Below are 14,435 nucleotides of genomic sequence, written 5' to 3'. Positions count from 1 at the left end.
TATCATCTTGATAATCAATGTCGATAAAAAGCCTTAACTATAACTTATTTCTACGCGAAATCTGGATAGGTCTTCCCAAAGGCGGATTTGGGGGGCACGGGGGCAAGAGGTCCTCCCCCAGACGCTTAAAAAATAGGCAACATTTTAAATATTGCTATCAATACGTTCGTTTGTTTTGTGAATTACGGATTCTCAATCAGTAAATATCAAATCAATAACTTTCATATTTAAACGAAGAGAATATTTCGGTGAGTAATTGTATTGTATTTTTTTAAACTTCAAATATAAGAAGACCGTTTGCTTGTCAGACTCTTGTGCCCCTCCACAGAAAAAAAATCTGGATCCACCCTTTGGGTCTTCCCGTCCGGGACAAGAGTGGCGATTTCAGTGAAACCATTTCAATGTGCGGCTGATGACAACTCATATAGAGGCCTATTGGATAATCCATTATTGTAATACAATTCGTGCCGCTAATCTTCAATTTACAAAGACCACCTCTCCTTACCATGCCCACATCTCTTCTCTGCACAGAAGGTCTCCGCCGACATTCGACCTATAATTCAACGGCCAACCACGCATGACAGCGCCTACGTGAAACCGAGTCGCAATTTGGCATAAATAGATCACCTCAACCCGCGGAAATATTGCATCACATAGGACCATATACGACGCAAACTGCTACCTGCATCCAAGGAGAGCGAAATCCTGCCGCAAAGGAATAAACGGATTTTCAGACGGCTATAGCCGTGTTCTGAAAGAATTATCGTTGCACTGAACTCCAGGGAGGAAACCTAAGTATGAAATATATTAAATTGAAGATTACACCGCGAAAAGAATATTATGTCGTTGAAAAGAAATAGCTAGAATGAAAGGAATGCCGATGATTCGAAGGAGTACAGAAAAACTTCGAATTCGAGTAAAAATTATTTTTTTTCTGTTGACGTCTCTGCCATCTACTCACTAGAAATTTTTGGCAACTCGGTTAAAAGCGACGAAGATAAATACAATTTAGAGCCACGATAAACAATAAAATAGGTTTTCAGCAGAAAAAAAAGTAAGGCAAATGATGACACCAGAATGAGAGAAAAGTAGAATATCCTATCCTTCATCATAAAAGTTATGTACAAAAGTTATGTAGGTTAAAAGTTATTCAGCGTTAAGGAAATAGAGAACAGAGAAGTTTTCTAAGTAAGGACGTTGTGTAAGTGGCATATGAATAAAGAAAAAAAAAGAGTTTACGGCATATTCCTACGAGAAAAGGAAAATCACTATTGAGGACTAAGAGGCAAAGAATTAAGATTGATAAATAAAAATAATAATATTTAAGATAAATATCGATCACTAAAAACGCTTAACGTCATCTGAAATCAGTGGGCGTTAAGAAAAATCATTTATAATGATTGCTAAAATTACGATTTCTGGACATAAATATTTGATCATACCTATTCTAACTCAGGTTTATCTATCTCATGCCTATTCTATCTATATCATGCCTTTGGCTCGTAATGGCCTCGTAGGTAGAGCAGAATAATTCCGAGTGACAATAAAATCATGCGCATTGCATTCATAATGGACCCTGTACCGAGTATCACTCCGGCCTTCCCCCTTCCCACGCAGAAATGTCGTCTTTAAATCGCAATGATGTCTATTCCCTTTCATTCTATCCAAACTCACCTCCATTCCTTCCCCTTTTTCGCCTTCCAAACATTTTTCCTTCTAATATCGTTTTAAGCATCATATCTCCACTTCTCCCCCCAATAAGTGGCGGATTCAGGGGGGTTCACAAGGGTCATGAGCCCCCTAAAATTTTATCCATTTTTTAAAATTTCAATTAGTTAAATACTTTTTGTATCCTAAAATGTCTAAAATTGTTCAATTCAAAATCTGTTGTAAAGAAAAAAAAATGAAATTTTAGGCTCCAAAATGAGTATAAATAATGGTAATTTAAAAAAAGTCTACACTAGAGAACGCCTCTCTCTCCCTTCCATACTCCCCGGACCTAGGACATGACTCCCCCCCCCCCCAAATTTGATTCTGGATCCGCCTCTGTTCCCAATCACAACCCATGTACCCTCCTAATCTTCCGATGTCGTCCTCTCCTCTCTTAACACGTCTTCATTCATCTCCGTCCAGCTAGCCTTCCCGATTCCGCTCCACATCAACATTTCGAACGTCACCAGACTTTGCTCGCCGACCTTCGTCTACTTACAATCATATGCTACTGCAGTCTTCTTGTCGTAATAAATATGTAAATCCATCAGTTACTTTTAGGGCTTGTATAATGTCGGCCATTATAATACCATGTAGTAAGTAATGGTTTTGTCACTACCAGATCTCAGTGTCCAATTTCCATTCCGTAAAGAATCTTGATCTGTGGAAAAAAATCGTTTTTCCACAAAATTTTCACACACAGTTGTTCATATTTTTGACATTTCACAAATATTGTATATCCTTTATATTGTAAACGTTTGTCTACTATTTTTAATATGTTTGCATTGACGCTATGGAGGGGTTAGGTGGAAGAGGGGACTTCTTGGTCTCAACCTCGCCCGAATGAAGGCATTTTATTATTATGATTATTATTAAAGCTCCTGAACTTCATTGGCCTTTTCATTACATTTCTACAATAAGTTTCTATCTGGTGCTATCCACATGATTTACTTCACGTTCACTCTTCATGAAAACGTACATCAAGTAATGACGAAACCATTATTTTTCGACATGATAATGTAATACGCGACATTACACCATCCATAATAGTACCTAACTAATTGATTTACGTTCGTAGACAGACTGCAGAAGCATTTGACGGACGGTAGTAGACGAACAGGATGATGGACCAAGACCTTCGCGGGTCCAGGGTGTCTAGGGATTCAAACCCAACCTGGTATTCGATGAAGATAGAATTTTGAGCTAACCCCGATCTTGGAGAACGTCACCAATGTGTTTCATTTCACCAGCACATTTCTTCCAAATATTTTATACTAAAAATGAAATTGTAATTTTGGTCTCCCAAAATTTCCCTACAGATATTTCTCATTTCTCGCGAATTGCGCCACACACCCCAATTGCGAGCGACCCCTAACCAGATAAAAAGTCGCCTAAATCAAGCAAAATATACTTCAGAACTTACCAGCAAAAACTGCTGTTGCCAATATCACGAGCCAAAAAGTCCAGGAGAAAGGTGCCACCACCTCTCGGCAATCCATCGCACTACGGCTGCTGCGGGCATCCCTGCGGAAGGAAAGAAAGGAGTTAAAAAACACCATGAGTCAGATGTGAGAAATTGTTGTTAACGATAGGAGTTATTGGGGGAGGAAGCAATTTTTGCCGAAATATATATTTCTGCAATTCAATCACAATCAGTGATTCGATTATCGAAGAATTGCAAATATAAGAAGAAAGAAGTGCGAAGAAAGGGCCAATTTGACAGTTTAGGGTAGGGATTACATTAACAGGAAATGAATACTTGGAGCTGCTTTGAGGTGAGCCATTGACAAAGCTACACTTTTTTTTGACTTTGAATAAGCCTGTTTATATTGATAAAACTGTAAATAATTTTGAAAGCTCCTTGAAGAAGCTGTAGTCATGCTGATTGTATGCATGCCTATATCGTTTGAAACTATTTAGTAATTAATCTTTGAGCCAGTCCGTGGATAAGCGTGGATAAAGTGTGACGGGAATCAGAAACTAATTAATTCAATAATTAATTAATAGTTCAAATGTCTAGAGGCGTAGCCACAAAAAAATGTGCCATTTTTTTCTGTGGGCGTAACATTCTTTATTTTTAAATAAGTAGGGGCTGAACTTCGTTTGTAACTTCAAAAGGGTTGACTGCGCACTTTCTTTCCAGTGCACTTTTTTCGCGACACTAGTGATTCAACGGGTAGGTTGGCTTGGGCAGGTGAGGGTAGAGCTCACATCGGGATAAGCCACAGGCGTGTGAATATCATACTTTCAGGCTAGGGGGGGCCAGTTCCTTTCCGTGGGCCACCTTTATACATCTATCCTTAAGACTTAAAATGTCCAAATAGACATACTCAATCTACAAAAGTTTGAAAACAAAATTCCGGGGTATAGACATTCCGCTTCACTGAATGGTCGCTAGCAGCCGGGTGAGCAGAAAAGAAACACAAAAGGTATATATCAGGAATTTGGGCATTAAGATTTGCAACAACATTTTTATAACCAATACGCAACGGTCTGCGGAATACCCAAGAAGATCCTCGATTAAAAGAAGTCTAATGTCAAATGTCAAACAATGTCGTGCGAGCAACGATGCCTCTCGCTGCGTAAACCTACGCTCCAAAACAGTGCCTAATATCAAATAATTACAACATGGAAATGCTGGCTTGAGTAAGAACTAAATGACAGCAGAGAAATAAGAAATATTGATTATGAGAAGCGAACTTGATTTGGAGGATTAAGACTAAACGAGCTAAAATATAGGAAGGAAGGATTGTTGAAAGAATAGTTAGAAATTAGTGCAGATGGAATAATAAAGAATAGGACAGAAATTGGTGACTGAAGTATTCATGAATAGAGCCTTCTCCTGGTGGTAATATAATCTTTATTTGGGTGTCCAAAGAGGACACTTCAGAGAGTAGAGAGCTTCGGCTGGCTAATGAGATGCTAAGCCGTGGTCCGTGCCGTGTTTCGAAAAGAGGAGGGCTTCTCTCCACTATTTTCACATTACTTGCAACCCCAATCATACAACACAACTTCTACTAGGCACGAAAAGTTGATCCGCGCGGACCAGATTCGGAACAAAACGCTGGCAGGAAAAATAAAACTTCTAAGAGGATTATATTCACGCATTAATTACTTTCCTTACGAGCGAAAGGCGATCAGGGAAGAATTTGAAAAGACATTTAGCGCTCGTGGAAGGCAATATTTTTCCGAAACAGCAATACCGATATTTTAAATGTAAGCAAGTTAACTTTTCGAGGGTCAAATAATTAATTTTAACCACAGGAAATCTGTTCTCGACTAAGGTATTAGAAGGATTATTTTCAGCTCCTCCTCCGAAGACATGGAATTATTCAACACAATTATTCAATAAAATTATAAAATCAAAATTCAATAGATTGCCTGCCACTCTTAAGGTATGCCAAGGACCAGACCAGTAGTTCTATGAACAGTATAAAATTCGAGGAATCAAGCGAGATGGAGTGGAATTGATTCATAATGAAAGATGATTTGCAATTTTCCACAAAAATAAATTTAATCCGACCCGAGTTTCGATGTTACCTTGAAAATGATGCAGTAACATCGACACTCGGGTCGGATTAAATTTATTTTTGTGGAAAATTGCAAATCATCTTTCATTACTCTATGAACTGGACTTGGAAATTTTTTCAAGATACCCGACCAATCCATAAAGGTGAAACACACAAAGTCATTAAGTATCTCATCGGCATGAAAGACCTAGTCGCTCTTAAAGACATCCATTCTCAAACACTCATGCAATCTAAGCCTCCGAGTTTTCTTGCGGCTAACACGAAACTCACTTCTCGACATGCCTTCATGCCAGTAACTACCCAGGTGAATGACTCTACGTGAGCGTAAAGCACCTACCTTACACAACCAAAGGTGGGAATCTCGCGATTACGTATCCAGATTTTTAAACCCTACCCCGTTCTTTTTCTCACAACGCCCGCTGAGAGGGTAACTGCAATCCCGTAAGACACCCGAGACCATCCTCCGAGGGGAGCAGGGAACAAAAAAATCACGCGTATGTACACACGGTATGGGACCGTACACCCACTCCGTTCGTGATCCCCTTGGTCGGGCTTGTCACTCGTGCGGAAACAAAAGTGAGGAGTCCCAAAGGACTGCACCCTACAACAAGCGGGTAGAGGGAGAAGAAGCCTAAAAAGCAAGATCTGAGGATCCGTTATAGCATTCTCACCCCTTCCTGCCCAGTCTGAAATCCCTTGCGGACGAAAGCGTTTACGGGAGTGTCCCTTGTATAGGAGGGGTGGTGACAGGCACCCTCGCAAGTACCTTACACACCCCTCTGCCATTCTTTTTGCCTTTGGTTTTCGGGGAGGATTAAGGTGTCACGTGAGGAAAAAGTAACTGTCAACTCAGGGTGCTGGGGCAAGAAGCGGACAAGTTGCTTTCATGGAGGAGCGGGTTGGGAAGTAGTGCGGAATGCTTGGCTTGGCTATTCATATTAAATCTCCGTTTTAACGTCTTGATATCTCGTAGCTCAGTAGGTAGAGTATGAGACTCTTGACCTCAGGGTCGTGGGTTCGAGCTTCACGATGGGTGTAATTTTTTGCCGGCCTCGGAGGCGGCGGGTTAAAGTCCGTGCCTGCCACACAAGAGGTCGTGGGTTCGAGTCCCGTCTGATAGGTTGCCCCTATCCAAGGCTATGTTCGTGTACGATAAATTGCGAGGATAAAAATACGACATGAAATGTCAATGGTGCTTTTTTCGGCGGCCGAACTCACAGAATACTGATATTGGCAATAACCCGAAACGGCCGATACTCATCCGCGAGAACGGAGCTGAAATCCCAATGACGAGGAGATGGGAGATTTCATTTATCTATTCTTGTACCGCCGAAAACAGCGCCATTGGCCTTTTACATCGGGGTTTCTAACTTAACAATTACACGTACACGAACATCCATCCACTGGATGGAAACAACCTACCCAGGCGGGACTCGAACCCGCGACCTCTTGTGCGGCAGGCTAGGACACTACCCCACCGATGGCGAGGAGATGGGAGATTTATTTTACTCTTGTACCACCGAAAATAGCACCATTGGCCTTTTGCATCGCGGTTTTATTCTTATAAATTAAGCGTACACGAACATTCAATGCACTACCTAAGGGATAACCTACCCAGGCGGGACTCGAATCCGCGACCTCTTGTGTAGCAATCACGGGAATTACCCTGCCGCCACCGAAGCCGGCAAAAAAAATTACGCCCAACGTGGGGCTCGAACCCACGACCCTGAGATTAAGAGTCTCATGCTCTACCGACTGAGCTAGCCGGGCTTATGAACACCATTACGATCATACACCAGTAGAAACTAGAGAATGAATAGGAAAACCGATAGACATGACGCAAAATTTACGAACTATGGTCCCCGCTTGAAAACTATTTCTCTCAGACGTTTTGACGGCATAGCAATCATTTTCAAGGTTCATAAATAACATAAAAAGGTTTCAGATTTATAAATTACGTTAATTTTTTGTTCCGACTTTGGATAAATTCTAGAAAGTTCACTCCCTCATTCATTAAACCAGAAGGTTGGCTAGGATGGGTGAGGTTAGAGCTCGCCCCAGACAGCCTCAGGAAAGTACAAAAAAGTCCACGTCAAGCTCATCGGAGTATCCAGATACGCTAGACAATAGAGTTGTCAAAATGCAACATAATGCTATCTATAGTTTATCGTCGCTAAAGAATTCAGAAAAAATTAACCATTCGTGGTTTGCTCAGGAGGCATAGGAAATTAACCACAGATCTCGGCAGCAACAAATGAAGTCCAACTATTTAGCAAGGATGACTCGAATACTGTGATATGCCTATTGGCAATAACAAGAGAAATTAAGTCAGAATACTTAGGGAGAACATAAGTTAGGAGTATACATCGTCCGAAATTTCCGTTCCATCATCTCTAATATACAATATCTTCCTCAAGAGCGACCATATATGTACTGAGGTCCTTAACAGATTAAAGGGCTTTCCTCAAACGCAAACATCTTCCTCTTTACTTCCACTGCACTAGAAATGCAATCCAGTCGGCAACTACAGGACTACGTCGAGGCACGGCAGTGGCATCACGCAGAGGTCAAACCATTTCAGTGCCACCCTCTCGCCCCTTTGAACTTCCGGTGTCTGAGGTTAAGTGTGGCTAACAGCGGCACTCCGCATTGATGGAACCCGACACTTCCAGAGGGGGAACATCAAATACTCCTCTAAAAACAAACACATGGGCGGCTCAGTGCCCGGAGATGGGAATTGAAAAGAGATTATCACGATGAAATACTTCGGGGAACATCGAGTTTTTCCGATCGTGAAATACAAGATTCGCTTCAATGGGCTCTTTTCAAGCATGCAGTGAATATCTTTGAACGTAGGTTTTCGCAGCGAGGGGCATCGTTGACCGGCACCCGGAAGCCATTATCAACGATGCAGTGAATATGTTGCACGACTTTTGAGTGACATATTGTGCTAATTTATAGTCAATAAAATTTAAGGTTGTAACACAGACAACGTGAGCGTTGATAGGGACACACGAAAGGGCGAACCTCAAGAAACCATGAAGGTGGGACACCAAAATCGTTACACCTTTCCAACTTCTCGTTTGTCCAATGCCTGGGGCACGATATTAATACATTGCCCAAGAGTTTCTTCATTTTCATTCTTGCTCTTTTTCCTTATGTTCCGTCAAATGATACCGACACGTTTTATATGTTCCAGCCCTTTTTATTTTTAAGAGTTTTAATGTAATTTCAGGGAGACAAGTCAAAATAAAAGAAAGAAACAACTTTCAATAAACTATCTAGCCCGGAAAAGATTCGGAATCCCTTTTCACGGAGTGTTCATGGTTACCTGGAAGTGACCCGCATATAAAGGCGGAACAAATACGGACTAATTTCGAAATAATTTTAAGCGGAAAACTGCTAATGTTACTCATTCACTGACTTCCAGAGTGGCATCTAGAAAAGTTTGGAAACCAATATTTCCCTCGGTCGACAGCACGAAATTTGATTATGTGTGTGTGGGATGCATGATCTGAAGATGCTATAGGTCTCTTATTTCGAGTTCGAGTATGTCGGAAGACCCGCACGCAGACATCTTTCTCCCTCCTCACATCTTATCAGCTCCATTAAATGTATTAGGATATCCTTAGAAAATCCACATATGAATCAAATTATCCATCAATTGATAACCAGGTTAAGGCAAATATCTGAAATGGTAGCCTAGTCGAACATACGAAGATGCATAGAAATGATGATTCACCTCAATGAGTTTGTATTTTAAACCATAAAAATTGAAAAAATCAATGAATCGTAGAAAAAACGCCAAAATAATAAAACACACAATGTATAGGTATCGTAAACTGAACCAGCCACAACTAAGGTGAAACGTAGATTCATCACGTCATCGCTCTAGTAAGAACCTAAGAAATCTCAACTCACTCGTACCAGTCTCAAATACGAATTTCATTAGAGTATTTTTAGTACACTTTATATTTAACGTAGAATTAATAAGAGATACATCCTACGACGGTAGAAACCATGGTTAAAGTTGTCTCTTTTCTGACGAGAATATAGTTTTTTAAGAGGTCCTTAGGGTCATTATAGTTATTCCACAACGTCTCACGAAAAATGAAGGAATACCGACAAGATGCTTTAAATATTTGCTTCTTACTCAAAATTGCATGGTTAAACGAGTCTCAAGAACAGTGACGGTAAACACTTAGACGCAATGGAGGACCAGATGTGGAGAATCTTCGCGAAAACGCGACGGGGCGAGGAAGCTTCGCTCACGCCTATATGATCGTATTTTGTCTTCTTTGGCGGATTTCTTATATAAAATTTACATTATCATCTCGGAATTTTCAGACCTTACACAATAAAAAGTTGCCATCATTTTACTGTGCCTAAAATACAAAAAAAATACATTTGATACTGAGGAAAGGTTTCAAATTGTAGATGCGAGAAATACTGTTCACTCTATACAAGAGGGAACTTTCACTATTTCAGGGTAAGTATTAAGCTAGTAATTCGTAAAAAAAAAACAACTGTAGAGCGGGGATGATTCATCGCTTAAAGAGCGTGCGTCTCTGTTATGGAGGTAGGTTCTCAGCAGCGCGATTCAAAACAAATATATTTCTCACACTTTACTTAAAAATATGCAAGGCCGTATCAAAAGGGTACCTATGTACGACAACTTCACAAATTTTGGCACGGATTAACTCAGATATAATGACAACATGGATCTTTTTTATGTCGCAATAACAAAACACGACCATTTGGAAAAAAATGAGCAGTAAATAAATACAACAGTCACCCGACACTAAATCAAAAAGTACTTAGATGAAGAGGTTAAATTTTATTTTTGACATTATTCTAATAGGGTGGTTTCCTATTATTTTTTTATTGCCTAAATGGAAAGATTATTTCTCCTGGAGTACGTATTTCACGCTTTTAGATTTTTAAATGACGATATCTATTTTTCCCGATTAAATGAAAAGTGAAAATTTTCAAGCGCGCGAAAACGCGACGGGTAAGTATGAATGCCGGGAAATCTATCCGTGTGACATATTTCTCGTTCCCGCTGCCGCCCTGTGAGGTGACCTCGAGGGAGGCTTGAGCGCTGATACGACGCAGGCTGCTAGCGGGTAGCTGAGTACCCTGCTAGCTGGTAGCGCTTGGCTTAAATAAGGATTCTAAAATTCTAAATTCGTCTAAACCGGTATTTCTAAAACCAAATAATTTGTATATTATGAATACACTAATGGTGGGTAACGAATCGCAATCAATACCTTTCGTTTTCTTTGATGAAGGAAACTACCCTATTATATAGGCAATATTACATCAGCTTTTGTCGAAACAACATATATATTCCAACATTAATCAACATTTCTAGTATTATTAGACGTGTAGACCAAGTGTCGCCATAAGAACCTGTACAGAAACGCGTATTTTCAATTTAAATAATTCCCAGAAAATATATCCAATCGTGCCTAATTTCTGTCGTGGCCGTCGGTCAACAGAGTATAATTAAAAAGAGAGTTTTTGTGATTTTACGAAAATGACGTAACTTTAATTATCGAACCTACCTACTTGAGATCACAGGCGACTCGCCCACGCCTCTTATTCTTCCTATTTCGATCGCCTATTGTGCGAATATCTCAACCCCATTTCGATTAGTAATCCCCTATTCCTGCGGCCACACGATGATGTGTTTGAGGAAAAAAGAACAATGGAGAGGGCGGCAACCTCGCAAGCTATTGTCATTCAACCCTTTTGATTAGGTCATGGTTTGCGTCTCCTTAGAAAGACATATAGCCTTCCTTGAGGAGCCTAACTCGCTTTTACATGAGCGACATATGACGGTATACTTCATTAAAAATTATGAAACCTAGGAGGGAACTAATTCGACGATTACGGCGAAAACATAAAACTACATATCAGCATATGTGTTAAAAGCTTTAATAATTTCAGTGACAATTATAGAACATTTTGACAATTCATACTGGCTACATGTGGCGGTATTTTTCATTATTAATGATGAATAAAATATATCTCTTCAAGGGATTAACAGTTTATAGCAGAAAAAGATAACGATACAATTAAATCACATGAATGGAAATGACCTCACATGACAATATCCTTTTGTATGAGTCTGGAAAATGTATTAGGAAGCAATGCGACTGCACTGTCACATCCGATTTTTATTAATTGAAATTTGCATAAAAGTAATAATAAGATAGCCATATACTAAAACTAGATCGAATTTTAGTAATGGATGGACATGGAACCCACAAAACAAACCCTTGGAAACGAAATAATAAATGAATTTGAGAACTATGTAACATAGAATTGATAATGACGACTAGCGTCACCGTACGTATTATATCGAATTTCTTCACATGATACATACACACCATAGGATAATAATGATGGCAAAAATAATAATATTAAACTGACATAAAAGTCTGTAAGTATAAGGAGTCGCATTATAAGAAGCGGGATAGAAAATAAAATATACCAACTAACGAGTAAATTAGTATAGACAAAATGACATAATTTTTCAATTCCCCTAATATTATTATTATTATTATTACTATTGGTAAAATTACTACTTATGTGTGTGTGTATAGACTATCTGTCTATACACACACACATATGACTATATGTGACCATAGACTATCCAGGTGCGCAATTTACCTGTCGTGAGTTTTAGTGAAAACACTGTACTGAGGAAACACAATGCAACCAAGATAATCGAAGCTCGAACAGCAAAAAATCAACTAGGTAGCGAGACCGTAACGGTGCACCGCTATTTAGCCCACGGTTTTCGATTGAAATCGGCCAAGCACTATAAATATCAGTCATCAAACTCGGACATATAAAGCTACTCGGTATAGTAATCAAAATCGGCCTCAGTCTCGCAGGCTAATGCGCCGTGCTCACTCTCAGTTTCATCGGTTCGATACACTCTCTTGATACCCTTTGGAAAGAATCACGCTTAATTAAAAAATAGTTAAAACGTCGCACGGTACGAAATCGAGACATACCACTAATTCGAATAGGTACGGGCCATTTCCTGTCAGGGGAATTTTGGTTCACAGTTCACACATTTTAATGTATTTTCAACGTCGTAAGAAGAAGTATCAACAAAAAACTTAATCAGATAGGCAAAATCAATTGTTTACGAAGTAAATGGATGCAATAAAAATAAAAACTCATTGGTGGGTGCATCCCGGTGTATATTTTGAGGCGTGCGGCGTCCATGCTGAAAGTCTCTACGGCGCGTATGAGTCACCAACGATTGAAAACTGAGTTCCCAGATTTTAAGAAGTGCAAAAATAAGATAAATATCATGTATGAATTCTATCAATGAAACTCTGTGAAATTAACAATCTTAATATCAGCGGACTTTGCGTCGTCGCTGCGACGTTGACTAATTTTCGACGTCGGCGGCACAAACCTCTATAACGAACTCAGTGGAGTTGAAAGCCATTTTGAATCGATTGTCTCCTCACTTTGGTCCATAAATAGACACAAACGATATAATTATGAAACTGAAGAATCCAAACAATCCCGATTCCGCTTTCCAGGCGATTCAACTCCCAGGACTTGCAATCGATTTCTATTATGATTGAATTGTTCTGAAAAATATTTTTCGCCCTCCATTCTTGAGGTATATGTGTATACCGCTCCCAAAAAATCATCTCTAAAACAGGCACGCTCCCTTGATTCACTGCGGGAAGATAACGACTCCAGTCCACCCCCCACCCCTTCTTTCCTTCCCTTATTATCCACTTATCTTTAATGATTCAAACGAGACGAGAGATCCGACGCCTCGCACACGTTAACTGCCACCCTGGCATCTCCGCCAATACAGAATCCCTTCTGACCTTGAGGGGAATAAATACGCCGATCGACATGCATGACACATGCTGTGCTCTATATTTAGAGCAATTGTCGAGGTTGATACACGCTTTCCCCCGAAAGATCGCCAAAAATTAACGTCTAAATTGATCGCTTCTGGTCACGAAATGTATCCGCGTTTCGAGGATATACTTTTTTTGCATACCTATCTTTTTAAGGTTGAAGCTAAAGAGATGCTAAGGCGTGAGATGATTAGGAATGGCGGGCTTTAGCCAAACTCTGTACAAGAATGAACAAAAAGATAACTTCGTAGAGGAGTAACGGTGATTATTATCGAGAATCGACAACTTTTTCGCACTAGTTTTCACTACTTTGCTATAGTGGTGCTGACATCACATCTCTCCACGAAACGCAGGAGGAGCGTCGGGAAGGTAATGCCCACTAAACTCAGGGGCGAAATCACACAGTTATTCAACCCCAATATAAGATTAGGCTAATACAGTGCTTAATTTCTACTCTTTTAGGTACCGGAACGCTTAACCACATATTTAATTCACACATTTTCAAACAACCTTCCCCCCCTAAAAACTTCCTATTTTTTAAACTTATAATTAAAGTTCCAATGAGGAACGAGATGGTGGTTGGCGTAAAATGGTGGAACTCCTTCATGATGCACTAAGGTTAAGAAAAAGACTTCGCTGTTCGACAAAATAACATATTATATCCGCTGTTATTTTGTGGAACAGCGAAGTCTTTTTCTTAACCTTTGTGCATTCCAATGAGGAATCATATTTTACCAAATATAAAAAAATACATTAAATTTTTTTTTATTTTTACCATGCGATACTCCCAAATGGAGACAACTCGTGCCATATTTAATTCGTCCATTCACTTAAAAAAATAACTCTTTTCAGTCGGACTTAAATTAGGACAGGAACTTAGGAATGAGGATCGTTTCCTAGCAACCACATCACACTAAATGTGATGCGTTGTTTGAGTTCAACCGCCGGCGCAGCGCCGAATTATGGTACCCAATTTTACCTGAGAGGTGCAGACACACCGTACCTGTTGAAATCAAGCACTGGGTTAAGGTAGAAAACACCCCGGACTAAGACCCAGGCATGCGATGACAATAAATTCATTGTAGTAGGGTCAGTTCCTTTCACTGGCCCTGCAGGATATTGCGCGAGGACATTCCACAGGCCTAGAAAGATTTGAACCCTAGGATTTAATCAGTCGCCCAGCGATCTACCCACTACCATGCTCCTCGGCCGTAACTCCAGGAGCATGGACTTAAGGAGTCAACAAAAATGATCGGTCAAAACGGGGCACGGACGAAATATTACGAGA

At 40.0% G+C, this 14,435-nt stretch overlaps 1 protein-coding gene and 1 non-coding gene across 4 annotated transcripts in view; both read right to left on the bottom strand.

Annotated features, from left to right (window-relative positions):
• The window catches only part of LOC124153654 (interference hedgehog-like), a 120,868-nt gene that overhangs the window by 30,948 nt on the left and 75,485 nt on the right, over positions 1-14,435 (bottom strand). For all 3 annotated transcript variants that reach the window (XM_046526948.1, XM_046526950.1, XM_046526949.1), the window contains exon 2: positions 3,134-3,234. In XM_046526948.1, coding sequence (XP_046382904.1) covers positions 3,134-3,209 — 76 coding nt within the window. In that variant the 5' untranslated portion in view covers positions 3,210-3,234. The remainder of the gene's footprint in view (positions 1-3,133; positions 3,235-14,435) is intronic.
• On the bottom strand, positions 6,938-7,010 carry Trnak-cuu. Its single transcript has one exon. It is a non-coding gene; the product is annotated as a tRNA-Lys (tRNA).

The sequence above is a fragment of the Ischnura elegans genome, chromosome 2, assembly GCF_921293095.1.
Source record: "Ischnura elegans chromosome 2, ioIscEleg1.1, whole genome shotgun sequence".
Taxonomy (NCBI): domain Eukaryota; kingdom Metazoa; phylum Arthropoda; class Insecta; order Odonata; family Coenagrionidae; genus Ischnura; species Ischnura elegans.
This window is presented reverse-complemented; position numbering and strand designations above follow the sequence as displayed.